A 27657-nucleotide genomic window follows, 5' to 3' on the forward strand; every position below is an offset into this window, starting at 1 on the left:
TCCCACCGAGCTGCTGACGTCTCAGGAGGGTGTGGCGTAATTAGCCGCACACAGCAGCGCTTCTAAGGCGACCAGTAGGACCTCCTTCACCCTGCCTGCCAATTTTGGACCAGGAACTTTCCAGGTGAGAAATACAAAGCGTTATTTGTACTAAATAAACAGTTGCTACATTTATGAACGCTCCTAGTGAACGCTTACTTGCCGACCATATAAACATTTTAAAAATAACTAATAAACGTGATTTAGATTAAGACGTAACTTGTAGTTAGTTGATACGAACTGTTCGATTTGTTTGGGGTTGACGTGTAAACACTGAAGCATTGTCAACAGTTTAAATGCTTAAAGATTATTTTAGAATAACCGGTAAATAAACAGAAACAGCTTTGAAACACCCGAAACGGGTGTTGGTGTACATATGACGTCAGTTTATGTCATCCAATGCCTGTTTCCTCAACCCTGAGCCACAGACAGGGAAACAGACTGTCTCATTTCAGGAAAACAAAAATAACTTTTTATATAGCTGAATATAACGATATATGCCGCGTTTCGCGTTGGTCAGAGGCAGAGCCACTTGCTTCCACGCTCTTTAAAACCTGTTTAGCCATCGTAAGGGGTGTAGTCACTCGGCAACGGAGCAGTCTTCTTGAATGACTGACTACAGGAATGTGAGAGAAGCATTGAGACTTTGTTTTGTGTGTTGGTCATGTACACAAAAGAAGCCCATTGAAAACAAAAACAGGGCTGCGATGTAATGCTGGATACAGTGTCGCAACAATGTCTCTGCCATTGTTTGTAGGGACACATTATAGAGTCAAATGTAAGTTCAGGGGAGATGGATAATGTGAATGAATACACTCACCTGCGTGTCGTAAGTTATGAGACCAAGTGGCAATACAATTAATACATGTTTCAACTTGTTTTTGTTTGTAGGAAATGATGCAACCAAGGTCAACGATAAATAAGGATTGAAGATTTCACCCTCGGAGGAAGTTTCAACCTCAATACACATCAAGTTCCGCCCTAGATGTGACACACACTTTGGGTTGATCAGTTTCAAAGGACAGACAAACCCAGCCAGGTGCATAAGAAAAGGGACATTATTAAGTGTCAGTTTCTGTGCCAGCGACGATTGGAACCAGATATCGTTTACATTTGCTTTTCCTACTTAAAGTAACCTAAGATGCAAGTAAGCAACTTCTGACAAAAGCCGTAAGATCGGGAAGGTCATCGGAAGGGCTGATCATCAAGAGTAGAACTGATGTATTCATCCAAAAAGGACAGCCTTCCCTCTCCCATCCTGGAGGAGTCTTTCTTTCCGTTCTCTTCATCAAACTTGTCTTCCAGTCACCGGATCATGGCTCCGGCAGATGATCTGCTGGCCTCGCCTCAGGACGACCGTAGCCCGACACTGTTAGAGAAGGACTTGATTTTGGCTGCAGAAGTGGGACAAGCTTTGCTGGAGAAAAATGAGGATCTGGCCGCCCAGCTTGAGCAGATGGAGAGGGAGATGGAGGTATGAATTTTGATATGGGGTGACCTGATGCGGATCTGTAATAGTCTTTATGTTATAAAAAGATGCTGACAGTTTTTCGCTGGTTAATAAGCTCAATAGTAATCTTTTATATATTTTAAGATGAGAAAGGACATACAATCATTACCCAATAAAAAGACATTCTACAATTCTATAAAACAAAACTGTGTAATATTCATACATACATCGTCATCAAACGCAAGTACATGATTTTCAATTGTTGTCATGACCAAGAAATTCAGAATAATTGATATTATAAATAAATAATGCTCGGAGTAAAATTCATACTTAATTTAGTGCGTTTTATCATTAAGAAACTTGCCTTTTGAAGTAAGTGTGAATTACAGATTTATCGTAGAGACACCTTTTCTTCCCATCATTTGATGGACCTGAAATATTAATTAATATACCAAAGACATATTGAAAATAGTGATTGAAAAGGTTTCTGTTTTCATATAACAGGCAACTCAGCAAGAGAAGCACATCCTGCAGCGACGCCTAGAGGTGCGGGACCTCGAGGCAAGTCAGCGGGAAGCCGAACTTCAGACTGACATCACGGTGCTGAGCGAGCAGCTGGACCAAAAACACCTTCAGAGTCGCGACCGGCGTCGCGAGGAGAGCGAGCAGCTGACTCAGCTGTCCAATCACAACCAAAAACTTGTGGAACAGCTAGCGGAGGTGACAAATCAGAAGCCTTTGTTTATTTCTCAAAGACATCAATTCAAGTTTACAATGGGTATCTTTTCAGAGACATCCAGCTGTAATGGGTCTAGTGACCTTATGATATGGTTAGAATACAGGGTTGGAATGCTGTACAGCGAGTTTAGGTGTCGTAAGACATCATTGTCATAAGAAGGCCCAGAAAATATCCTTGATTTTGTCTGAAATTTCTCTCCTACAGGCAGTGGCTTTAGAACACACGTTACAGACTGAACTACGTACTTTGAGAGAAGAAATGGAGGATACTAGTTTCAGCAAATCCATAAGCTCTGCTAGACTGGACAGTCTTCAAGCAGAGGTATAAAAAAGCAGATGACTCTGAGACATAATGGTCCAAGTTGTCAAGTAGACTCACTCTCATGTCATATAAAACCTGTATGGGTTTCTTTGATCTGCAGGACACGCAAGAAGATATTTTAAGAAAATTGATAACCGAACAACGGCAGTACCCATCCACTTCTATTGTATAAACACACAAAACCAATGCAAGTCAATGGGCACAGCCGTTGTTTGGTTCATCAGACATTTGTGTAATGTGGAATCTAACGTGTGGTACGTAAATGATTTTATCATTCGCTCTCATTTCTAATCACAGAACCGGGTTCTGAAAGAGCGCTGTGCTCATATGGACGACCGGCAGAAATCAGCTCAGGAAGACAATGACCGTCTGAGGTCTGAGAGGGAGGAATTGAGAGAGAGTGTGAGGGAACTACAGACCACCCTGAAGGATAAAGACACTGAGGTGATTGCTCTCTTAATGTGACTAGGGGATGGGATTCATATGATATATAAAATTATATTTGCTGTCATAGAAATGCAATATACAGTACATTTTGAATTTACACACATATGAATTAACAATAGGGCTCACGATTAATCGCATCCAGGATAAAAGTCTCGTGTTTACATGATATATGTGTGTGTACTTTGTGTATTAATTTTGCATTTATATACATAGACACACATGCGTATATTTAAGAAAAATGTAATGTTTTAAAATGATTGGTAAATATAAATAAATACATGTACATATTAACTAAATATGTACACACGTCTGTGTATGTGTTTATGCATACAAATGTAAAATTAAGATATATTATGTGAACACAAACTTTTATTGTGGATGCGTTTAATCGCACTTAATCGATTGAAAGCCCTTATTAACACATACATCAACATTAAGAGTTTTTTTTAAATGTGAAGCTGAACCAGGGCTGCGTCTCAATCTGCATAATTCTACTGCACACTAAAAGTATGTTCGTGACTGGTTATATGAGTAAATGTGTTCTAGTGTGTAGTAAGGCAATATTGGAACATGTATGGAATTAGTAAATCGGTTTGAAACACATGCACATTACTCCTCAAAGCCCCTGGTTGTACCGTTTTCGAATTTGCATGTAACACATAATATAAGCCATGGCATGCTCTTGGGGACACAGGTTCGAGTCATATCGTCTCTCTCCCTTGAATTTCCTGTCCTGTTTTACTAACACTAACAACACACCTTAGAAATAATAAAAAATAAAAAAATGATGAAGCATCGTTATGTAACTCTTAGGATTATAACTTTTAAGAACAGTTTGGAGAGGCAATTTATGTCAAAACCCTTTCATTCTCCAGCCAACTGTACAGATCTTTGTCACAAACAGCTGCTTGTGATTGAGATGATTTTCCTTGTCAAAGTAGATTTTGTATATATTTTAAATGTAACGAGTTCTCACGTTTAAAGGTATTATTTACCAATTTTAGTTGATCACAGAAATCAAAAAGTTTGAGTAGGTTCTGTAAAGACATAAGAGGAAGTAATAGTGTTGCATCAGTTATGCTGCAGATCAAGTATGTGTGATAATGGTCTAATCTGAAAGTTGCACACTTTTTTGTAATATTAGCTGCGACTAGTGGCGATCGGTGCCTAATCTTCAGGGCCAGCAGTCATTCAAAATATGTGTTCAGCGGCTACGTACATGTTTTTCCGAACTTCGCATTACTGCTTCCCCTGAAGAGACTATTAATTTGCAGAGTAAACGTTTGTGTTTACTTAATTAATATACACGGTACACCCAAATATATTATGTATATTTAAATAAACACACATGCATGTATGATTTTAAGCAAAAAATACATGTATATTAAATATAAATAAACAAAATAAATAATGTATTATAAAATACATGCATGTGTGTTAATTAATTATTATACACAGTAACCCCATCTATATTATATAAACAACAACTTTTATTCTGCAAACGATTAGTCGTGACTAATTGTTGCCCAGCCCTACATATAGATAGTATGCCAATTGGGACGCAGCCCAAGTTTCAAGGTTTGAGCGCTGGTCAGACTTCACAGACCTCAGACTGCGAGCATCCACATTTGTAGAGTTTCAGTCTGGCTGTCTCTGGCTCTTTCACAGCTGGAACAGGAACACAGCATAGTGTTTCAGCTGCGCACACTCAACCGCACCCTACAGCTAAAAGTTGAAGCCTTGGGAGAAGAGGCCAGTCTGGGGGAGGCTACCTGCTTCCCTTTGTCACTTCAGAGTGAGATCCAGCAGTCTCAGGTAGCTCTCACCCTTACTAGTAGCGTGTGCTAGTAGTCACTGCTTCTTAGGAAAAGGGATGCATAGAAAATTTGCCTAGGTGTGCATGCTTCGACTTAGATATAATTACTAGAGCCTTGTACACACAGCAGATAAATACCTTTGTCACTTGTCGATTGTTTTATTTACACAGGTGACCAAAGTATCCAAATGAATTTACTCAGGTGACAAAAGCATCCAAATTCGCTTCTTAAAAATCAGGTCATGACAACCGTATTTATAGTCAATATCCAGTGTGTACTACAGAGTACAGATCCAACACAACTTTTGTTGTTATTAAGGATGTAAACGCAGAACACTCTGCAGACAGGAATCCCATGGCCACCTACACACTAAAACAATTTCCACTAAAGCTCATGTTAAATAGAATTACGTTAGATCAATATGTGGAATAAGCCGTTTGAAATCCAGCAAATGGAAGTTGACTCTGAAGTTATTTGTCAATACAACAAAAGTGAAAAATGGACTTATATGGTCACTTTTTTGCAAAGTCTTTCATTTTCCTGTGCAAATCCCAACTGTCTAACCCAACTGAAATTTAAATGCAACTGGAAAACAGCAGTGTACATGACCCGGCCATAAGCGATACAAGTCTTCTATTTCAAAGGGACGGCTCACCCCAAAAATATCAATTTTGTCATAATTTTCTCACCCTTAAGTTGTTCCAAATCTATATCTGTAAAATGACAATGGTAGTCAAAAGTGCCCTGTTTGCTTTCCTACATTCTTCAAATGATCTTCATTTGTGTTCAACATAACAAAGCTATAAAGCAATTTCCTACTATGGTAGTCAGTGGCAACCAAGAACATATTGGTTACAATCTTTCTTCCAAATATCTGTCTCTGTGTTTATCAGAACAAAGAAATGTATACAGATTTGGAACAACTCGAGGGTTAGTCATGATTTTTGTGTGAACTGCTCCTTTTAGTCTTTGGGTTTACTTGAGTTTAATTTTTCTTTTAATCTTCAACAGACCAAAGAAACCATCATTGCCCATTCGGCCATTCTACAAGTAAAAGAGGAGGAGATTCAGAGGTTGCAGGAAGAGGTTAGCAATTATTGTGATGACATCATCAAAACAACATGTACTGTAAATAGACAGTGTATCTTACATATTGTTCCTTCACCAGTTACAGTCCAGAGAAACTGAATTAGAAGAGCTGAGGGAGGAGATCAAGCCATTTCGTAACAGTACTGGAAAACCTACATACAGGTGAGAACTGCAGCTTTCTTACACTCCTCATACTCTGTGAAGGGTGTGGTTTTGTTCTTTAACTTTCGTGTTGTGACGGTGATAAGCTGTCTTTTTGTGACCGAGGGACGTGACACACATGGGTATAAAAGACTGGAATTTGACATCTATTGTTTCATAACAACATGTTTTGCTTTTTCTTCTCGCTTTGTCATTGATATAGTGCCTTGGAGGAGGAGATTCTTTTGGCCCGGCAAGAACGAGATGCGCTTAACCATCAGCTTCTGAACACCATAAAGCACAAGGTGGCGCTGTCACAGGAAGTCGAGTCTTGGCAGGTTGGTGTAGTTTTGATATTCAGTGACACTGAAATGTTTTTATAAATCTTTTAAATTGAAGGCGACGGTTGAATATTATGTTTAAATTAATTCATTTAGCAGATGCTTTTATCCAAAGCAATACAAATATGAATTTAAATTATTTTAAGGTATTTTAAAGAAACTGATTTTGAAATGGATGACTCAGACTGAATAGTAAAGAAAAAGCAGCCAATAAGAGCCCAGAATAGACGGAAACTCCCTCAGTAATATTTAAAGAGCATCACAGGAAACCTCAAGATGGCTGATAAAATGTAAAGATTACATTTTTACAAATTGTAGTTTTATTTTAGATTTTTACATTTGTTATTCTATAGTTTTGAGTTTTGGAACAACAGAATTTTCATTCATCACTTTAAAACGGCTAAAATATCTGAAATGATCACAGTGGCATGGGCTCTTTCACTGACCAGATAGAAACCACCCCGAACACACTAGCAAGCAGCATAGTTATTTGGTTTTGCATGTGGAAACACCACTCACTCGTAGAATGCCTGTTCTTTTCCTTAAATTGACTTGCAAATTTGTGTGCCAGGAGGACATGCGACTGGTGATCTGCCATCAGGTTCAACTTCAACAGCAAGACAGGGAAAAGCAAAAGGAGGAGGAAAGGACAGGCCTCCAGAGAGGCTCTCGCACTTCAAGGTCTCTGCGTGTACGCGGAGAAGATGGAAGGAAAAGCTTTTTCTCTTCACTATTTGGGGGAGATTAATTGGAGGACAGTTCAAGTAGTTGGAGGAGATGGTACAATATAGAAAAATGGTGTTTCTATTTTTGTATTTATTGTTTCAGCGTTGTAAATAATTTCAGAAATCACAAAGTGTGTAAATAGAAATCGATTTATTGTACTTCACTTCGGTGTTATTGCACATGTATGTTTACCACTATTTATTTTCGACAATACAGTTCATATCATCCACAAAAATAAATGTATAGCATTTAATTGTTTTGTCTTTTTTTAGATAAAGGAAAAATGGAGTCACATGCACAAAGATGCGATACACTAATACACAGTGTGGGTGAACGCAGTCATTATTTATATTTAAATATGAAAAATACAGGTTAGAACATGAGAAGCATTTCAAAGAAAACAGTCAAAGATCAGCTTCTGGGTCGATCAGATATTAAACGGCTTCGCATAGCACAGAGAGTTTGTCATCAAAGTGTCCGAGTGCACATTCATTTATTTTTATATTCTTCCATAATACTGGATGTTGGGTCCAATATGACGTCCAACTCTGGCAGAAAGAGTTTTACTTCACTGTTCGCTAGCTCCAGTGTTCAAAAATGTATCCGTGTACTGACTCTGATCTGGTAGGTCATGAATCCTTGATAAGAGAGTACTTGCATGTCCAGCAGCTCTGCACTCGTGTGGATGGCTGCAGCCATGTCTTAAAGCGATAGTTCACCCAAAAATATAAATTATTTTAGGGGTAATTGACCCATATGCCATTTTAAACCTGTATGACGTTCTTTCTTCTGCGCAACACAAAATATTTTAAAGAAGGTTGGTTACCAAACATTGGCACCCATTGACTTCCACTATATGTGTATAAAAACCATGAGACATCTTCTTTAGTGAAGAGTGAGTCATATACAGTACATGGTTTGAACCATATGAGGGTGAATATAAGATGATTGAATTTTCGGTGAACTATTCCTTTAAGCCAAATAGAGCAATAATGCCTGTAGCAAGGGTTGGCTTGACTGGTGACCTGTACAAGAACTCCACATTTTAAATGTCACGAAGCCCATCCACTTTAAAAAACTCTTGGATCAACCCTTGGCTCGTAGTCGGTGTTTGAGAAACAATCATCGCAGAATGAGACGTCATCCTCCTCGTCACACCAACTCTCTATTTCCTCCGCATCTCTATCCAGCTTCATGCTCACAGTATGTAATTGAGGTGTTTCAGACTCTGTAAACAATGAAAGGTTTGAGGTAGAAATAAATGCGACCGTGTCGCCAAAATGCGTATTGCAATCGTCATCTTCAGATATTGCATTTCCTTCACTTTCTTCCATATCAGCAGCAAAACCGTAATCAGAGACATTTTGATTCAGGGATTCTGCCTCCTCAACAGGGTCTGGTAGATGGAGGGCAGGTTCTTGCTTGACAACGGATGATGGGTACATGATAATATTTGTGCACTCTCTGGGATGGTAGAGAAGAGAATCGTTCACCTCAGACGCAGAAGCATACTCTGTGTTCGGAACTGCATTCGACCACATAGATGAAATTACATTAATATTCTCAGGACAAAAATTGAGGACCATTTTAGTTCCTGCAAAAACAAACTGGAAATAAATAAAAACATTGTAAGTAAAAATAAAATTTTGATTTTATAGCATAAGTGCTGACTTATTTAAAATAAGAAAAATTGACTATGCTTAAAGGAATAGTTCACCCAAAAATTTTAATCACTCAAGTTGTTCCAAACCTATTTACATTTTTTTGTTCGGTTGAACACAAAAATATTTGGAAGAATGCTAGCAACTAACATTTCTGGTGCACCATAGTTGAACACAAAATAAAAAAAATTGAAGAATGTAGGGAAGCAAACAGTTATTGGGCACTTTTGACTACCATTGTCATTTTTCCTACTTTGGTAGTCAATTTTTGGGTGAACTGTCCCTTTGATGAACAATTGTACTGAAGTACATACCAGAGCTCCTGGAATGCTAATATTCTCAATTTTAAACCTCTTTTGGTAAAAATAGATGGACGTCAAAGTAACCCCGACTGCAATAGCCACCAAGGACACAATAAACACAATTACACCCGAAGGACTTCTAGGCGAATCTGTAAGTAAAGGGAGAGTAGAAAAAGTTTTAGTGTGTCAATAAGAATGGAAATATTCATTATTTCAAATGTAAGAAATACAAGTGAAAAACTCTTTGGAAAATTCTCAAATTATACAGGGAACGGTGTGGTATCAAAGATGGTGTCAAATTGTTGTAAAAACAGAACTGAATTTCTCAGCTATACCTGACAGAAAGAAACATTTGGTCGTGTTGAAGTTGTTTTTATGCAGGACTTGTTGATGACTTGCAGAAACATTTACACAGTAGTTCTTGCCAGGTGGCACATCAAGAAAAATGTGAGGAGATTTTGAGGTTGATGCCAGTGCTATGAACTTCAGAAAAATAAAGGCATTTAGTTTATAATAATAACAAAATATACACTTAACCATACACTTATTTAACACCACAGTGGAATGATAAAATAAGAGCTTAATATCATTTTAAATTCCATCATAAAATATAAGAAAATATGTGACAAAATCTATGAAAACCAGGCTAAAGTCTAATCTAATCGAATCTAATTTGAGGAGAACAAGCGGTAAAGTTTGATTTCAGCCATTCATTTGAACTACTATTTCAATCTTTGACATGGCCTTACTCCGTCAATATTAAAGATATCAAGATTGTATTTCCACAAACTGTTCTTTACATCATAAAATATGATTTAATATAGAAAACATTAAAGGTCCAGTCAGTGAATTAAATTTAGCGGCCCCTCCATTGCAAAGCACTAAGGTGGGAGATACAGAACTAAAATGTTGTCATGTTTTCTCTTCTTTGCCGCAGGAGATAACGTTTTATGGATATGCGCTCTGTTGAGCTGTTTGTCTGTTTAGCGCTACTGTAGAAACAACATGGCGAATTCCATGCAAGAGGACCCGCCATGTATGTAGACAGAAATAGCTCATTCCAAGGTTATAAAAACATTACGCTTCATTATCTAAGGTCTTTATACACCTCTGAAGAAGACATAGTTATATATATTATATTGCATTTCTCTCAACAGATCCTCCAGAAAATTACACATTGGACCTTTAAATCACAAAAAATGACTAGCTGGGTTTTCACAGACTGGGTCACTTACAGTATAATAACACAACATACATGTAAATATTTAAAAATGACTGACTAAGTTGTAACAGCAAAATACACTTACCCTAGAATTCAACCCCTCAGAGTTCTCAAAAAGACATACGAGGAATTCCAGAGTTTTGGTCACCTGATGCAATTCCAGCCTATGGCTGAAACTTATGGAAATCGTGTGTCGCTCAGTTATGATTTTTACATCCGGGGAGCTCAGGCGAGCTGCACAATAACAAACAAAACACAAGGTCAAACATTCCTCATAAAAGCTTCATTCTATGTACACGTTGGTAGATATAAATAATATTGACAGTTTGAATATTTTGAAGTGCAATCTCAGTTGTGTAATGTGATCATGGTGGATTATTATGTGTAAAATAGCAAAAATATTATTTATTCACTCGCGAAGTCCTTAATTCATTCTGCAGTCATAGCATCAAAGCCATGGCAAAAAGAAAACATTAATTTTTGTTTTATTAAGAATTTCTATACTTTTTGTGGGTGGCTGTTTGTTTGCTGTTTGACCTAACAATTTGTGTCGATAAAGTATAATAGAGAATATACACTTACAGCTGTTATGTATCATTGTAAGTCATTAAAAGTCATTTTTTGAGTCACTCGTGTCGATAATGTATATTAGTGCATACACTTGTGGCTGTTGTAAGTCCTTCTTTGAGGCACCCGCAAGCGTACAAACCCCAAAGGACACGGTATAGTGCGAACACTGGATATCCCTCCATTTAAACTTTTGTGACAGGATTCTGAATAATTTGAGTAAACTTACTGTCTCCATATGGCTGAAAAGACTTTGATAAAGTTGTCCAGTTGGAGCTCGTCCCTTTAAACGTGGCTTTGACCCTTATAAAGTAATTCCAAAAAAGCTCGTCGGATTGGTGGTCAAAGGTCAGGTCACAGTTCAGCGTGGCTATTTCTGAGCAGGTTGGAGATCGATTCCACTTTCCTACAGATCTACAGAAGTCATTCCAAATCACCATCATGAATAAACCATCATTACTTTGGAGCAAATAGTTTGACAACAAGTCACAAATGCTACAAATGTACTATGATAGTCTGTACACATACACTCAAAATGGTGCATTATAGAACTAAAAGTGGTTCTTTGCTCGTAATCATAGGGGAACCACTCTTAGTGCTATATTGCACCATATTATTGTGCTTCAGTGGTTCTTCGTTGGTTCTTTGGGGTGACCGAGACACTATATAACACACATTTGTGAGTCTACTTACATCCTCTGTGCAGAGACATACTCCATGGTATATCTGGTGCCAGGAAGGTTCCCTGGTCCAGGTATCCATTCAGCGGTAACCATAAAATCCAACAGGTTCACAGTGAGGTTCATTGGGGGAAAGAGGATTGCTGTAAATAAACAGAAAAAAATGATATTTGTAAAGAATGACAGAAATGTGAGTTCACGCTAACAACAAACATATTTAGTTGCACAACCTTTAGATGACATTAGGCATATCTGGAGGAATGTGAAGCTGCAGGTTATGAACCAGGTCATCACGTCATCGAATCACGTCAAACACCTAAAGCGCATATCCAGACACTTATCAGAATAAATAAAAAATAATATTACGATTCATTTGCATAATTGCTGCTTTAAAATTTAAAGGCAGAGAGAACAATTTCACTATTACTTTATCATACAGAACTCTTACAATATCAAGATCAACATAGTAACTATTCAGTTAAGAACAATTCCAGCCCAACTCACCCATGGTTGCAGTCATCTCGTCGTGTATAAATAAAATATTCTTGAGGACAGCTGATGCATCGTACTTAGGAACATACCAATGTAAACAAATGACAAACGGCAAAATAAACAACACACTTTCACTCTGTGACTACAGAGAATGTGAGTTTACCAAGAAAATATTAGATATCTGAAAACAAACTCGACAAAAAGACGTCTATGCTGGAAACAATAAATCCAACTAATCCAACACACTGTAGAGTTTTGATATATTTTGTGTTGAAGCCCCGCCCACTGTTACATAGAAAAGGAAAACAGGTTGCTCCAGTCCGTAGGGTGGAATCTCACCTGTCTACATCATGAATATTCACCCAGGAACTCAAGCCAAATAGAAGTTGAGCATTCTCATCTCAAAAACATTTACTAAATGAATAGTTTTAGATTTGACCTTATCTACCTTAAGAAAAGTGACAGGAAACTTTGTGATATTGGAATAGTTTTATATCATTAAAATAACAAATATTGGTTGAACAAGCTTATTTCAATTGAGCAGCACATCCGAACAAACAATCAAAACAAATAAATAAATACAACAGAACTGATGGTCAGTGCATTTTGGGTCTTAACCATATAAATAATTTTTATATGATTTTCCCAGATTTTACACCACTGTCATTTCCCCATTCACGCCATTTACCAGCCAAATAAAAGACTAAGAATAACTGATGGAATCATAGTTCTCCTTAAAAAAAGTAACATTCTGAAAATGAAGGTACTTGATCTTTATTTTAACTATAAAATATTCGTCACCTCTTTGCTTGTATCCAGGTTCTCCTTATGACTAGCTATGAAAATTATTTGCTTCCATTTATGTATTAAAAAAAACAGAAGGAATCTCTTTGACGCATAGTTTTGTGTACAAGATGCATACACATTTTTACAGTTTTCACTGTATTTAACTTTAGTCTAAACCTATTTTTGGTTTATGTAAACTTGAAGTTTAATCAACGTTAAAAATCTCCCATTGACATTTATGAACACTCCACATTCAAAACATTGTCAACAGAGTAACTGCATACTGTACTGCTGTACTGGTCTCACATTTATTTGCATATCTTTTTTTTTAGATCTAATTAACCTCCTATGGAGTGAAATGAGGAGGAATGGGGTCATAATATAATGCATCTCCTCTCCTGTGAGCAACTAACCACCGTGTCACAGCTCTGATGTCAGTCTGGAAAAGTCCACAAATGGAAAAAGTTCTGGTGTACGTTCACAGTGAAAGCCTGGGATTAACACTACAATATTAATAAGAACAAATCTCCATTATTGATCATTTTCGTTGATTATATGATTTGCCCCAGCCTAAAACTCTACTACTTTTAAGTGGACACTTGCTTGTGATAAAATATAACTTTAAAATGTTTCAATGGCATACATGTTTGAGTGAGCAATGTTTTTTAAGCTTACAACTAAAAATACAGTCAAATTACAGATTTTGTGACAAGAAGAATTTGTTTATAGCAGGACTACTTAAAACTGTTACATTATGCGACGTGTATTTCCCTCTCATTAAATGAAAGAATCCCAGAGTAACGCTCTGGTGACTTGCGGCTCATCTTCTATGCTTCAAACATCAAACCCAACGAGACAAGACGAAAGTGTAACATCCAAAAATGACAGAGGCCTTTGTGTAACCAATCGGCTGGAATCCGAACCCTTCATCTGTGCTTGCCATGAACACCATGACTGTCCAGTAGAGCAAACAAGGCTCGCCTATTTCCTCTGGAGTCTGTAGTGGACGTGACTGGGCAGACGTGAAGGTGGTTTTGGAAGTTCCTTTTGGAAGTTAGGGTTCATATTTAACCTACATTGACTCCAAGACCAACCTGCAGCTTGTCTGCTCTGTGGTTTACAAAGGCGCCCATTATTAAGGTTGCAGGTAGGGGACAGAGCCGCTTCTCCAGAACCCCACCGATGATACAGCGGCTGTCCAACATTCCTAAAAACATACAATAAACTGGTGATATATTCAATGTACACTTTGAATGAATTTTTATAATAGACATTTAAAAGACTTTCATTAAAGTGTGAATTTATATTTTAGGCTCAATGAATGAGGCAGTGCAAATTATTTCATCAGATTACCTCTAAAAACCATTTTAGCTTCTGGAAGCTCCATTTGGTAACCAAAAGAGAAGGTTGTCTCCTGGGTCCTAGTGCTCGCTTCAAATTCCACTCCCACTTGAATCTGTCGAGATTACATAAACAACTGCAGCATTACAATTAATGTTCACATTTAAACTATCAAAAGCATTAACATATCTTTCAACCGCATACCTGTTTGTTTGCCCTGTGGTAGTAGCTAGCATGTGCACCTCCTTTACCGGCATTTAATGTTGCCACCCAATTTGGCCCTAAGACAAAAAAGATAATATGTCACAGGTTACTTGAAGAATCAGGAAATTTTATGTAAACCGGATGGAAAGAAAATCACTGCTGATCACTGATCTAAAGCAGACATTCATTCAAACCTGAGTACTGGCCAGCCAAGGTAAGTATGCCCCCTTCCTCTGCCCGACCACGGTGGTACACCAGCTCTCCCCCCAGTACCAGCTGTGGGGACACGCTTTGAAGAAAGTGTGCCACCATTATGACTGTTGAAAAATAGAAAATAAAAGGGCAAAGAGTTCAACAGTGACAGACCCTCAACTATAGGGCAGCTATAAAAATACATGTTCTGCGTGAAAGTTAATGTTTTGATCATACTATAGCACATTCCTGAGGTGTCCAATGAGGACTCACATGATCATACCTGATTCTCTCAGAATGTCAGGGTTGGCCATAGTAACTGCTGCTGTGAAGTCACTGCCTCTGTATTCAGTCTCAAACTGCCACGTGACAAACTGTGCCTGCTGAGTCTGCCAAGACAATCAATTTGACATTTTATATAGCGCTTTTCACAATGTGCATTGTTCCAAAGCAGCTTTACAGGAGAAAATCTGAAAAACTGAAAAGGTAAAAGACCTTGTAGAACAAGATCATTCTAATTAAGCAATTTTAAAGAAATGTACAGAACCGTTAAGCTAATATAATATAGAAACCTCCTGGTGAGCAAGCCAACACGGCCCTGTGGTGAGGAACCCTGACTCAGAAAAAACCTAGGGGGAAACCAGTCTCAGCCGGGAGGGCCAGGTCCCCTCTGAGGTGTCACAGCTGCACTCAGTGACTTTAATTACACGTCACTGAGTAAATGTTTACAAATAACAAGGAGAGCTTATACATTTTTGATTTCGGAAATTTCATGTGTGGAAACTGTTTAGATCTCATTTTGTGACCGATATCAGACAACAGAGCAATGTTATAAGCACGTTAGATGGTATTTGCATATTGTAGCTGTAACATCAAACTGCTATAATGTGATGTAAGTTTAGGATGGTCATTCAGATCCATCCACTTTATAAATGGCGGCACATTTTATTTTTGCTGAATATAAAATCCCTGAATAGAATACTAACCTGAAATACAGCTTTAGCACTTATCCTCTCGCTTAAGTGAAACAAAGAGTGTGCATTTAAGCTGCCAGACGAGTCAATTTCCCCAATAAGCATAGGTGAGCCCTTAACAAAGAGATCGGAGACCATTTCATCGCATGTAGGAAAAACACAGTAGGCTACATATGAAAATGGATCTTTTAAATGTATGAGTACTTTCTGCCTACATTTCGCATGACAATCAATACTTCAATCATTAGTACCTCAATCAGTTATATTAAAGTAAAATGGAAATGTGTATGTATAATATATAATTAATATGAACAGAGATAGTGTAAGATATCCATGTCTATTGTTTCTCTTACTGTTTCTTTGCAGTCGGTGTCTGACTGCAGGTGTTCAGCGTGAAAGCGATAACTGGATGGTGCAACAGCACTGAGGTGAAATGAGTGGCTGACCTGACATCAGAAAAATCCACAAAATCTACATTTGAGTCAGTTGTTTTCTATATTTATATATATATATATTCTACTGAGTATATTACACTATATTCTTTATATATTAAATGGCAAATTTCTTTATTTTTTGTAATTAAAAAAATGTGACTACCCAATTAATGTAATTCTACATTATACATAAATTACTATCAAATTCATTACGGAACTTAAACGCAACACAATGTATAATCAAACCTTGAAAAAACTGCTGAGAGTCTTGTTAATCACCAGTTTTACACCTTCAATCTGCTGTGGAAATACATCTAGATAAACACAAGGTATTACAATTACAATCTGATAAACTGTAAACACGTATTTAAGAATGACTAAAAGCGATAAAAAATAACTCATACCTTTACAGTTGCGGTGCAGGCCATCAAAGCTTCCCGGGTTAGGCAGCCGTCCATCTCTCCTGTCCCACCGTGATAGGGGTCTGCCTTGAGGAAAGGGTGAGTTCTGACGCCCTGGACGGGATGACAAGGCCAGCACACTGCCCATGGGAACCAGCAAGCCGAAAGAGAGGCCCCACACTCCTAACCTGATTCCCCAATATATATTTGACAACAACAATGCATATGCATAAAAATAATAACAATACAAATACATACATGCATAATATGAGATGATGCATGCTTTGTTGGTTATTATGATATGAATAATCTAAATATAAAAAGAAAACAATTTGAATACTTTATAATACGAATCCCATATATGGCTTAATATAGAACATGGTAAATTACACTTAATTCCACAAATTAAGTATTCACGTATCGACATCATTTGCATATTCATAATTTGTACGTTTTAAATATGTTTAAGAGTCTTCAACAATAGTCCAGATATATCCATGCAATGGGAGCATTTTGTTCCCACAAAACGTTACTTTTGCTTGTTCTACTTACGCTGAATAAATGTGGGTTGTGCAAATAATAAATTATAACTTCATATGCAAAGACGGTATCCTAAAACCGCCCAAATAACCGCTGGAAGAGAATAAGGTGAAAGGATGCTGAGGGATGTGATGACAGCTCTAGTGGAGACTCCAGCGGCGGAAGCAGCTGATCAATGCGGTCATTTCTTTGAGAGCAGCTACAAAATACCTCCGTGAAGAAACAAACTCTCGTGCATAGTTCCGCATATCGCTGAAACACATGGAAACATACGTTGAACTGATTAGTAAAAATATTCTTTTTATAAATATTAAAATGTGACAATTTTGTGAATAATAAAAAAAAAGATGTCTAATCTAATGTTAAATAAAAGACCGTGACGTCATGTGGCGCGCACGTCCGGGTATCTCCGGACAGTCAACATGGCAGATGAAGCCACTAGAAAAGTGGTCTCGGAAATACCGCTTTTAAAAACAAATTCAGGACCAAGAGACAAAGAATTATGGGTTCAGAGGCTTCGAGAAGAATATCTAGCCTTAATAAACGTATGTATTATTTTGGAAACTACAAAAAACAAGCATAAAGCTAACAAGAGTGTTAGCCGTATGAATGAATTAAGATACGTGTCATTACTTAAGAGAGCTGACAATGTCTTGACGAAGTAAATCAATATGTTTAGTACTGGCTTATAATATACACGCCATATAGTCATTATTCATCTATCTGTGACTTTAAAATTTCACATATGTGCTCTTATTCAAGTTATGTGACATTTGTGTCGTTGTTTTTTCAGTATGTTGAAAATAACAAAGCTGCTGATAATGACTGGTTCCGCCTAGAGTCCAACAAAGAGGGTACAAGGTCAGTATTTGTGCTGTTTTAGTGGATTGTCACTTGTATGCAATGTATAGATTGTGCATAGTTTTTGACGATTTTTCATATCATATCATTAAGCTTAATGCATCTTGTTTGTGTAACGTTAGGTGGTTTGGAAAATGCTGGTATATCCACGAGCTTCTGAAATATGAGTTTGACGTGGAATTTGATGTAAGATCTTTTAAACGTACAAATTCAATTAAATGATATTTGGGTAGCTTACATGAAATTTCAAGCAATGACAGCAATGCCCTGTGGTGTGACTTAATAAGTTAATGCACAATTTATAACACATAATTATTGTAATGCTTGTAGTTTTCAGGGCTTTACAGTAATTGACTGAGGCCTTTAGAATTGGAAGGCAAATGGATGATTTGAGAACATATAAATAGTTCATAGACATGCTAACTACCCATTTATCTTCATGTTATATAATATATGAAACAAATCCAGATGGCATGGTTATTTGTCTTGAGCAACTTAATTTATCACAATGTCCAGATTCCAGTTACATATCCAGCCACAGCACCTGAGGTGGCTATTCCAGAGCTAGACGGAAAGACGGCAAAGATGTACAGGTTTGCTGTGATTCATACATTAAGACATCTATACTTGAAGTATTGTTGTGATAGTTCACCCCCCAAAAAACATCTGTCATCATTTACTTACCCAACCTGTATGACCGTCTTTCTTCTACAGAACATAAAAGAAGATATTTTGAAATAGGTTGTTAACTAGACCATTCGACTGCTTTGGTTTGGTGTCCATAAAATAGATGGGGTCTATTGCTGTTCAGTTACCAACTTTCTTTAAAATATCTTCTTTTGTGTTCTGCTGATGAAGTAAAGGCTTACAGGTTTGAAAAGACAAGATGAGTAAATAATGACTTTTTGGTCAACTATCACAAATGTATTTAGCAATGTTGTTTTATGTACCTTTCTGATCCTTTAAAACACTTTTGGTCATAGAGGTGGCAAAATCTGCTTGACCGATCACTTCAAACCACTGTGGGCAAGAAATGTTCCAAAGTTTGGATTGGCCCATCTTATGGCTTTGGGAGTAAGTTGCCTAAAATATTGTGTATTTCTCTGTAATTATGCAGGTTACTGTGCCTCATTGTAATGACCAATCTCTGTCTTTTTTAAGCTTGGACCATGGCTTGCAGTTGAGATTCCGGACCTCATTGCTAAAGGCATCATTCAACATAAAAATCAACAAAACAGTTAAAACAGAAGTGGATTTTGCATTTACCTACGTCGTAACAGTGTTACTGCGAACGTAAATGACAGCTGACTTCAACTTTTTGTTTGGCAGTCTCACAAAAACCCTGGACATCAGATCTACCTTTGACATTTGTACAGATATCTATTTTAAGCCATAGTGGTTTCAGTATTGTCAAAGTTTAAGTACTGGCTGTTAAATGAAATGTGTATGCTTTTCATCAGTAAAACCTTGATACTGATGTGGTATCACGTTTATTTGATGGAAAATATACTTGAGGTGACAAGTAATCTGAACAGTTAACTTAAGTCTGATGTGACATCAGAGTCAGGATATAGATTGGTACTGTTTATGCATTCAATTACATTTACACTTTATTTAGTAAACAGGATGCCCCTGGGATATAGTGAAGTTTTTCCCATCAGAATATAAACAAAATTTCATTAACTTCACTGTAAAAATTCACTGTTTATTGTTTTGCGGTTGGACTAAAAAACGTAATTTTTATTTGCTATTTTACACAAAATCATGCATGTCTCTGAAATTACAAATAAATTATAGACTAAATAGTATTTCTTAAGAAATAACATATACACAAAGCTTTTCATTCTTTTGTGCATAGTTCATTTTTGTTTGCATATAATTTGTTTGTCTGTTGCCCTAATTATTATTTTCTATTGCATGTTGGTTTTCTCTTTGTTGCACATAGGTTTTTTAGGTTAGCTTATCTCTCAAATGGCTTTATGTCCAGGGAAAACAGGACTGTTGGTGATCATCAGATCTGGGTGTACTCAGCCACTGGTTGCAATTCGCTACCACAGCTATATACAATTCACACACAGCACCTTTAAAACAACTGTGTGAGAGCGCAATGTGTTGCCGTAGTAACCTGTTCTATAAAGGACGTCTCGTTTACTTATAGGTTAAGGACCCTCCGTATGCACCCTCCGGAGACAAAACACAGCTGTTTATGTTAAGATGTGCAAGTGGCTTTACAATTAGAGTTACATGATTCATTCTTGAAATTCCTACTGGTATAAAGACGTCTCGTTTAATTCTAGTTTGAGGATCCTCCATACCGCATGCAACATTCGGAGGACACAAGGGTGAAGGCAGCCTTCTGAAACAACACAGCTACTGTTTTGGATAGTTCGAAACAGCACATTCTAGCGACAAGTGAAAGTAACTAGAAGTGATTAGGATCTGCATTGATCATGGCCTGCACCTTGCGTCTGGGCACCAGACAAAGATGTAAGCAAATAAATAAGAGCCATTGGCTGCTATAAAAGGGAAATAATGTTTAAGCGCCACAGAATCAACTTTTTCAGTCATCCTATCACGTGTACAACTTTGTTTTATTATAGAAAAAGTTAAGTAACCATGTTAAATGAGATCCTACGAATTCATACAATGGGCGACCTCGTTAAACAGTTACGAATTGCTGAGAGGTATTGTTTTATTGTTGTTTATTATGGTTCAACAATAAAATAAAACCAAACACGATAGTTCCTATAGTTTTTTAAACAAAATTTTGATAGGGTCTGTAATATATAATGGGTAAATTTAAAGTCGGTTCTTCACATGGGATTTCTTCTAAGATTTTTTCCACCTCTACACCAGGTTTCCTTGCCACTGCCTTTGGCTTGCTCACTGGGAGGCTGATGATATATATCACGAGATATAAACTTTCTTAATATTCCTATGAATTTAATAATCTGATTACAATTCTAGACGGTTGTTTTTCGAGTATAAAGCATTTTTTCACATTTTCCTTAAACAAAAAGACCAAAAAAATTACATTAACCCTCTCTCTTTCTCTCAACCGGTTTTGTTGAAACTAGTAACTTTGTATTAGCACCTATTGTATTATTGCTCCTAAAGGACATATCGCTTATTGCTCCCTGATCTCGTTTTAAGTCGCTTTGGATAAAAGCTTCTGCTAAATGACTAAATGTACATGTTCATCAACATTCTGTATTGTTTTTCACTAGCCTGTGTCCGTACTGTTTTGTGCTCAATTGTGTTTTGTCGTTAAGCTTATTTCTATACTATTTTTCAACACATACCCACGGACTTCGTCCTTGTTACTTAGCCCTGGGTAAAAATATCCCACGTGGATTACTGACATTGGACATAAAGTGATGGACATAAGCGCTGGTACTTTAGGACAGTTTATTATCACAAAATTGAAATTAATGGTTATACATTTAACAGCCCTTTGTGTGTCATATACTGACACTGTAACCCACAAAAATGTACAGCAGTAAATTTTTACATTTGTCAAATGATGGCGAAAGAAAAAGTGTGACATTTTCACTTGCCTGAGAATAGAAGCAGCAAAAACATGATTATGAAAAAAAGAACTTGATTTGGTTTAAACATTTGACTTACAATTTTGATGAATTCACATTCTAACATGGCAGCAAGAAATTTACAGTAAGATAACGTATGGAAAACAGCTAGAGATATTGTTCCCTGCAAGTTTTCACATTTCTGTGAGATTTGGCTTTTTAAATTTGAACAAAGTTATATATTTACACACATCATAAAACCGCTCACAATCCCACACAGCTTCCTGGATAATGTGTCATTCAAATCATGATTGTTTCATTGTTAGTATCTCAGCCCTATTGATTACACTTGTGTTTGGTCATCAGAGTGCAGATGGTCTCTCCACACCCCCAGCAGGACTGTATCGTATGTGCAGGGCCCGGTTTCCACTTGCAATATTGACAAGTGCCTGAGTTGCCCGAATTCGAGAGGCTTTTTTGTTTTGTAGCAATGAGCTGCTTGAGGCTATTCAAGATGGTGGTGTTGGGTCCTAGAGCAACATCTACAACATCAATTCGTTTTGGATCCCAGACACAGTCCTCTTCTAGACCGCTTGGCACAGCTTTCATGCCACATTTTGGGGGTACCCAAGCAGTGTCGTAACCAGCATTATGCCAGGTCTTCTGTAGTGGATGGTTGTCCTGATCGATTCTTTTTACTTTTCCACAGTCCACACTTAATTTAAGCACGACTTTGTCAGTAAACGGGCTGTTCAGAGGATATCGTTCTGCTTTCTTCTGATCACGGCTCACATAAACACCAGGTCCGAGCATTCCATCTGGAGATTGTGTGAAGCCGTTTTGTATGATAATTTGCGCCGTTTGGACTTTGGTGCCGTGGTACATGGTATAACGGCTGCCTGATTTGGCTTCTTGTTCTGCTTCAAGATGACGGTCCTCATCATAGTGCACATCCCAGCCAAAAAATTTAATGGATGACATTCTGCTTTTAACAAGTGGTATATGCTGTGGATAAAGCGCATAAACAATCAAATAAACGTTGTTTGTACGTTATGTTAAGAGTCTCTTATTCTTTATCACAAGCTAACTGTTTATATTAACAGTTGTCATCAAATCCAGCTTGGATAAAAAAAATTAAAGTGATATTTAAAATGACATATATTTACTGTAGGTGAACCATCCCTTTAAATGAGTTTCTCAAATTTCTGATCCTTGCCTACTAGTCCATTAAAACTAAGTTTTTGTTTCTTGGAATAACATCGCGCAACCACCGGAAAAGAACGAAAATATGTTGGTTACGTGTTTTCTCGATGTATTAATCGATCCATTGGATGTATAGTATTATTCTAAATGCTTTTAAAGATCATTCCAACACATACCTTACGATTCTCGCAAATAAAAAACAATTGACAAGCAACTCTTCCGTCCGAAACTCTCTCTGGCTTTGTGTCCTTAATACAGTCTGAAAACTAACCTTTCACTTTCATTTCTTTATTATCAGTCTTCCTGTTGTGCTTGAAGACGTAAACATTTATAATTTTCCGTCACAAACTTTACCTACAACGGATAAGTCTTCACACTAAAAAATGATGCAGTTATCCAGTTGATTTATTTTGTCACTGCTCAGTTTAGGTATGGAAATATATTTGTGGCGTGTCAATCAAGCGTCGTAGGCCCGCCTTCTTTTCCTAGCGCTCGTTTCATTGGACCAGAAGCTCTCCTGCCCGGTTTTATTTCTCCGACGGGTTATGGCTAAAAGGGATACAGCTACCTCCACTGGGCATGCGCACTTTAATGCCACATCATTTTTGTCACGCAGACAAGTTAATTCAATTTTGTATTGCAAGATTTAGGGTTGTTGTCGCTGTGTGCGTTTGCTAATCCAATTGATTGTTATTTTATGGCGAGATTTCGCATCACTTCCGGCCATAGCTGTATCCCATCTAGCCACTTGTCCCCCGTGACCGAAGGGAAGACGGTTGTTGATGGAAGCGATACAGCTACGGTCGGAAGTTGTGCAAAATCTCGCCATATAATTACAATAAATTACATTAACTCACGCCTACACCTACCCCAGTCCTAAATATAACCGTACGAAAATAAAAATATATTAATCAACTGTTTTAAGCGTGACCAAGATTATGCGGTATTGAAGTGCGCATGCCCAGTGGAGGTAGCTGTATCCCTTGTAGTCAAAAACCGAAGGTGGAAAGCGCGTGGATGTGTTTTGTGAATTAAATATTTACTTATCTGCCAAATTGTAAATTTGTGTTAGAAGTAACCTCTAATCACGCGAGCAGTGCTTGGTTTTTCCGGTTTACTTTTATTTGTTATCTCTCTAAAACCCGACATGCACCAATTTTACGAACTTGCTATAAAACGTGATTTCACGTCTTAATGTATGGTATTTTTTTATTGTGGCGGAGGCGTCGTTCGTGTCGACGTTTCCCTTATCCGCATGCTGTTGCCCCGGGAACGAAATTTGAATGCCGCACGGCACCAAATGACCGACCCTCTCTATCTCAACCCCAGGGAAAACGGATCTAGAAGTTTTAAGTGCATTGAGAGACGATACGAAGTTTTCCCTGCTCTTTCGCCTCCGCAGTTAATCGCGTTTGCATTAGCTCACTTCCTTTAAAGACTTTACTACTTTAATTCGATTGTAAGCCTGTATAGCGACAGATGTCGGAGCGTCACTCGGGCGTCATGGTGACATCTAGTAATGCTGCATCGTGTCCCTCCTGGCTCTCTACGATCGTTTCTAGCTCGCCAGTGGATTAAACGTCTCGATGCTTGCTTAAAAGATGTTTAAAAGTCATGTTTCCCATCTGATGTGACTATTTGCTGTGTTGTGGACGTGAACATTTCTGGAAATGCTCAAAGCACGCGAAGTTCTACTTGTAGGGGAAGGCAACTTCTCTTTCTCCGCAACCTTGAGCGAGAACGCAGGCGACGATGTCGGTGTTACCGCGACTTGTTATCAAAACGAGGAGATGGCGAACAGACAGGAAAGCGCCGCACTGAACATAAAGCGATTACGAGAGAGAGGTTAGTCTTTATTTTAAAACACAGACTAATGTCCGCTTGTTTAATGCACGTGTTCTCATTGTGATGATAGCTATTTGTTTTGTGTCCTTGCTTTCGTGTTTTATACAATTGAAATACGTTATTGTTCTATTCTAATCTACCCACAGATGTTCATGTTTGTGTTTAATATAAGCATTTTCAAGGATACCCTTGAATTCTCTTACTGAACTGTCACTTGGCACATTATCATTGCCCTGAATTTGCATGCATGCTGCGAAGTCGATGAGTCGGTTTTTATGAAACGACAAAGGGGGTTTAAAGCCCATTGTGATCTGTATGATCATTTAAAGATGTATTTAAAGAATTGATTTAGGAAAAACTCATTTGTATTGTGCTTTACTCCAAGGATCAAATATTCTGTTTGAGGTGGATTGCACGTGCCTGAAGGACCATGAAGCCATCAAGCATCATCTTTATGACTGCATTATCTTCAATTTCCCTCACAGTGGGCGTAAAAGTGGGGTAAAGAAGAATCGCATTCTGTTGGTGAGATTTTTCCAAAGGTAAGATTGATACCCCTGTGGCATCAAGGTCTTTATACGCATGTTATATAAGCTCGACTTCCATTGTTATATAAAGATAATACAGAGGAGATTTCGTTTGAGTTTTGTGATCTTCGATACATCTTTAATTAATAACTGATGGAAGGTTCATGTTTTTTTTTCTAGTGCTATTGCTGTCCTGAAGGACAATGGGGAGGTGCATGTCACCCTGTGCAACGGTCAAGGTGGTACTCCATGTGACAGTCCAGCGAGAGAATGGCACAATAGTTGGCAGGTGGTTGCCATGGCAGCAGAAGCTGGACTAATTCTAAGTGAAATCCGGCCTTTTGAATGTGATATGCATCAAGGTTACCGATGTACAGGTTACAGGTAAAAACGTTTATGAAATACTCATTTATACCATTTTAGTTAAGTAAACATTTGTTGAAGTTGCTTTAGAACTTCAGGAGGATATAAATAATATTTGTGAAGTCCGTGCTAATGGTATTCATTTATTCCTTTACTAAGGAGTCAAGACAAAGGTTTTCATGTAGAAGGAGGTTTGACCCACATCTTTACTCGGAGTCTCCCATATACCATGCCAGAAAAACTGAAAATGGAGAGAACAATTGGGAAGGCAACGGTTTGTTTTGAGATTCCAGCTGAGTTGTCCGAGTATGTGAACAGGTACATTTTACATTGTTGAATAGAAACATCTATATAAAGTGTCAGCTATGTATTAGGTCAGTGAATAGCAGTTTATTGATGTATTTTGTCACTCTTTTGCTTTATGGCAGGAATTTCCTCAGTCAGCAGTCACATCATCCAGTAAAAACTGTCCAGGAACAATTACTCCGAGAGCTAAAATCAGTTTGGCCCGTATGTACCATAAGCCTGGAATTCCCAGAACTGGTCACCTGCCGGCCAGAAACGCTTCAGAAATATGAACCCGATCTGACCCATTCGGAGGTCTACTGGATTAAACCTACTGATACCTATATATTCAACCAAAGCGCAAATGGACAAGAGGATGGTGAGTCTATGGATGATCAACAAAGCTTCACTGGCAGCTATGCACTACGACCCTCTCTGCTCTTTCATGCGCAGGAGATTACGCAGAATGAGGAATTCAGTCCTGGAACACTTTACGCTGTCAGTAGTCTTATCTTTCAGAGAGTACCTGTTTCCCCGAGCCGTTCTCCTGCCTTCCACCAACTTCTACTGGTGGGAATGTTCCCCTTAGAATCTCAACCTCTCAAGTGCTTCCAAGAATCTTTAGAATCGCTGTTCGCTTCTTACGGCATTTCCTTCGAGCTGGTGCAAACAGGCCCAGAGCAGCAAGTTTGGATGAATTCAAAGATGCTTCCAAAATTTGGACGGATCACATCAATGCCCTCCTTGGCTTCAGACCTTGAAGGTCTACAATTAATAGTTGTCTCAATAAACTTGGACCATTTGGCTACTCTGATTTTCGGCATTTCTGACTGGCGCTTGCTTTGGAGTGCAGATCCTCGTTTTCTTCAGCACTTTGAGCTCAATCCACTTGGAACTTTCCGTCCATTCTCCCTTTACCCACCAAGCTACATACATGACATCAGCTTCTGGATGGATCCAGACCTCTTTGAGGAGATTAATTTCCACACAGTTGTGCGGGAGGCTGCTTGCGGCGCTGTAAAGGATGTCGCGTTAGTGGATCGATTCAGACACCCACACATGGGTCATGCAAGCTTCTGCTACAGGCTCACATATCAGTCTTCGGATCGTGCCCTGTCACACAGTCAGGTGTTAGGACTACAGAGTCAGCTGCGGAGACTGTTACCTCTGCGCCTGCAAGTAACCCTAAGGTGAACTGAAGAGAGCATATCAAAAAGACAGAGTGAATGTGTTTTGGATAAATCAAAAGTGAAATGCTTGTTTTTAATGAATACAATTTGTGTATTATGTCAGTCTTTGATAAATCAGAATGTCAAGTGTTGCTTTTGTGTTTGAATTACGCATAGTCATATGTTTACATATTGCTAGTTCAATTATATGGATGTTTTTAATTATTTATATTGTTTAAAAACGGCATCAAATGTATTATTACAAGACATTGTTTTTCATACAGCAAAAATGTAAACGTTAGTGAAGTGTGTGTATTTTTAATTCGGCATGTTTAGGAAATCAGACGTAAGACATGTTTGCTAAAATTTAATCTGATGTGTTTTTTTTCTCAATTTCTTGTAAGGCATGTTTACAAAAATTCTGAAGCTGCATTTACTGCTGTGATACAAATGGGAAGTGTATAATTATGAACATTTGTGACCGTATGGAGGGTGTCACGAATAAATAATGTTATTCAAATGACATAAAATGTTTTTTTCTCACTCTCTGATCCTTTTCTATGACTTGTAAGGCCTTCTCCTTATTTTGGGGTAAACTTATTTTTTATTGAACTGAAATTGATACTGAACATCAAACGTTTGTGAACCTTTATGCTTCCCTTAACGAAACTGTACATTATATGATGGGTTTAACATAACAAGCAGGAACCAACTTGTCTTGTTTAGGAATGGTTTGTGAACAATCCCACGGCATTAAGTGAAAAATGTTTACATTTTCTCAAAAGAATGGCATAATGTGAGTTTGTATTTGCTTGAATCTTTAATTGTTAATGTTTAAATAAAAAATGTGAGGGCGTTGTGGAAGGTGTCCATAGAAAAAAATAATTAATATTAAGCAAATAAATGAGCCACGGAACCTATCAATGTACAGAGAAACACTATTTTCCATAAGGGTTATGTTGTCGTTTTCA

The 27657-nt window shown here is 37.8% G+C and overlaps 6 protein-coding genes across 11 annotated transcripts; 3 read left to right on the forward strand and 3 right to left on the reverse strand.

The window, feature by feature from the left end:
- The first annotated feature begins 46 nt into the window (after positions 1–46).
- On the forward strand, positions 47–7361 carry bicdl2 (BICD family like cargo adaptor 2). Of its 5 annotated transcripts, XM_079475104.1 has the most exons (11): positions 47–124; positions 931–1078; positions 1172–1513; positions 1994–2209; positions 2433–2549; positions 2847–2993; positions 4665–4811; positions 5825–5899; positions 5982–6064; positions 6267–6381; positions 6956–7361. In XM_079475104.1, exons 3-11 carry the CDS (start codon positions 1259–1261, stop codon positions 7130–7132), a joined length of 1332 nt encoding a protein of 443 aa, XP_079331230.1. In that variant the 5' UTR covers positions 47–124; positions 931–1078; positions 1172–1258; the 3' UTR covers positions 7133–7361. The 5 variants fall into 5 exon arrangements, with proteins under 5 accessions (XP_079331230.1, XP_079331228.1, XP_079331232.1 ...); XM_079475102.1 differs by having other exon boundaries at positions 48–124; positions 931–1513; XM_079475106.1 differs by lacking the exon at positions 4665–4811 and having other exon boundaries at positions 49–124.
- Positions 7242–12298, reverse strand: crfb12 (cytokine receptor family member B12). Of its 2 annotated transcripts, none has more exons than XM_079475085.1 (8): positions 12047–12298; positions 11773–11858; positions 11556–11685; positions 11092–11276; positions 10381–10529; positions 9409–9556; positions 9086–9222; positions 7242–8717 (listed from the first exon to the last, which is right to left on the reverse strand). In XM_079475085.1, exons 2-8 carry the CDS (start codon positions 11831–11833, stop codon positions 8181–8183), a joined length of 1347 nt encoding a protein of 448 aa, XP_079331211.1. In that variant the 5' UTR covers positions 11834–11858; positions 12047–12298; the 3' UTR covers positions 7242–8180. The 2 variants fall into 2 exon arrangements, with proteins under 2 accessions (XP_079331211.1, XP_079331210.1); XM_079475084.1 differs by having other exon boundaries at positions 11773–11878; positions 12047–12296.
- Positions 12299–12509: 211 nt separating this feature from the next.
- Positions 12510–17080, reverse strand: LOC306908184 (mitochondrial import receptor subunit TOM40B). Its single transcript, XM_079480833.1, has 10 exons — positions 16919–17080; positions 16370–16554; positions 16212–16279; positions 15885–15977; positions 15544–15645; positions 14841–14946; positions 14560–14682; positions 14366–14442; positions 14174–14276; positions 12510–14027 (listed from the first exon to the last, which is right to left on the reverse strand). The coding sequence occupies exons 2-10, from the start codon at positions 16512–16514 to the stop codon at positions 13888–13890; spliced, it is 957 nt and encodes a 318-aa protein (XP_079336959.1). The 5' UTR covers positions 16515–16554; positions 16919–17080; the 3' UTR covers positions 12510–13887.
- A 58-nt stretch (positions 17081–17138) lies between these two features.
- On the forward strand, positions 17139–21169 carry ufc1 (ubiquitin-fold modifier conjugating enzyme 1). The gene is made up of 6 exons (XM_079451102.1): positions 17139–17451; positions 17700–17767; positions 17890–17953; positions 18284–18360; positions 18751–18841; positions 18929–21169. Exons 1-6 carry the CDS (start codon positions 17329–17331, stop codon positions 19007–19009), a joined length of 504 nt encoding a protein of 167 aa, XP_079307228.1. The 5' UTR covers positions 17139–17328; the 3' UTR covers positions 19010–21169.
- A 461-nt stretch (positions 21170–21630) lies between these two features.
- On the reverse strand, positions 21631–22275 carry gig2p (grass carp reovirus (GCRV)-induced gene 2p; the record flags this gene model as incomplete). Its single annotated transcript, XM_079451101.1, has 1 exon — positions 21631–22275. One exon carries the CDS (start codon positions 22273–22275, stop codon positions 21631–21633), a length of 645 nt encoding a protein of 214 aa, XP_079307227.1.
- An 812-nt stretch (positions 22276–23087) lies between these two features.
- On the forward strand, positions 23088–27560 carry fdxacb1 (ferredoxin-fold anticodon binding domain containing 1). The gene is made up of 5 exons (XM_079483243.1): positions 23088–24342; positions 24728–24884; positions 25050–25253; positions 25392–25550; positions 25661–27560. Exons 1-5 carry the CDS (start codon positions 24168–24170, stop codon positions 26709–26711), a joined length of 1746 nt encoding a protein of 581 aa, XP_079339369.1. The 5' UTR covers positions 23088–24167; the 3' UTR covers positions 26712–27560.
- Positions 27561–27657: the final 97 nt, after the last annotated feature.

Source organism: Barbatula barbatula, assembly GCF_947034865.1.
Source record: "Barbatula barbatula genome assembly, chromosome: 2".
Lineage (NCBI taxonomy): Eukaryota > Metazoa > Chordata > Actinopteri > Cypriniformes > Nemacheilidae > Barbatula > Barbatula barbatula.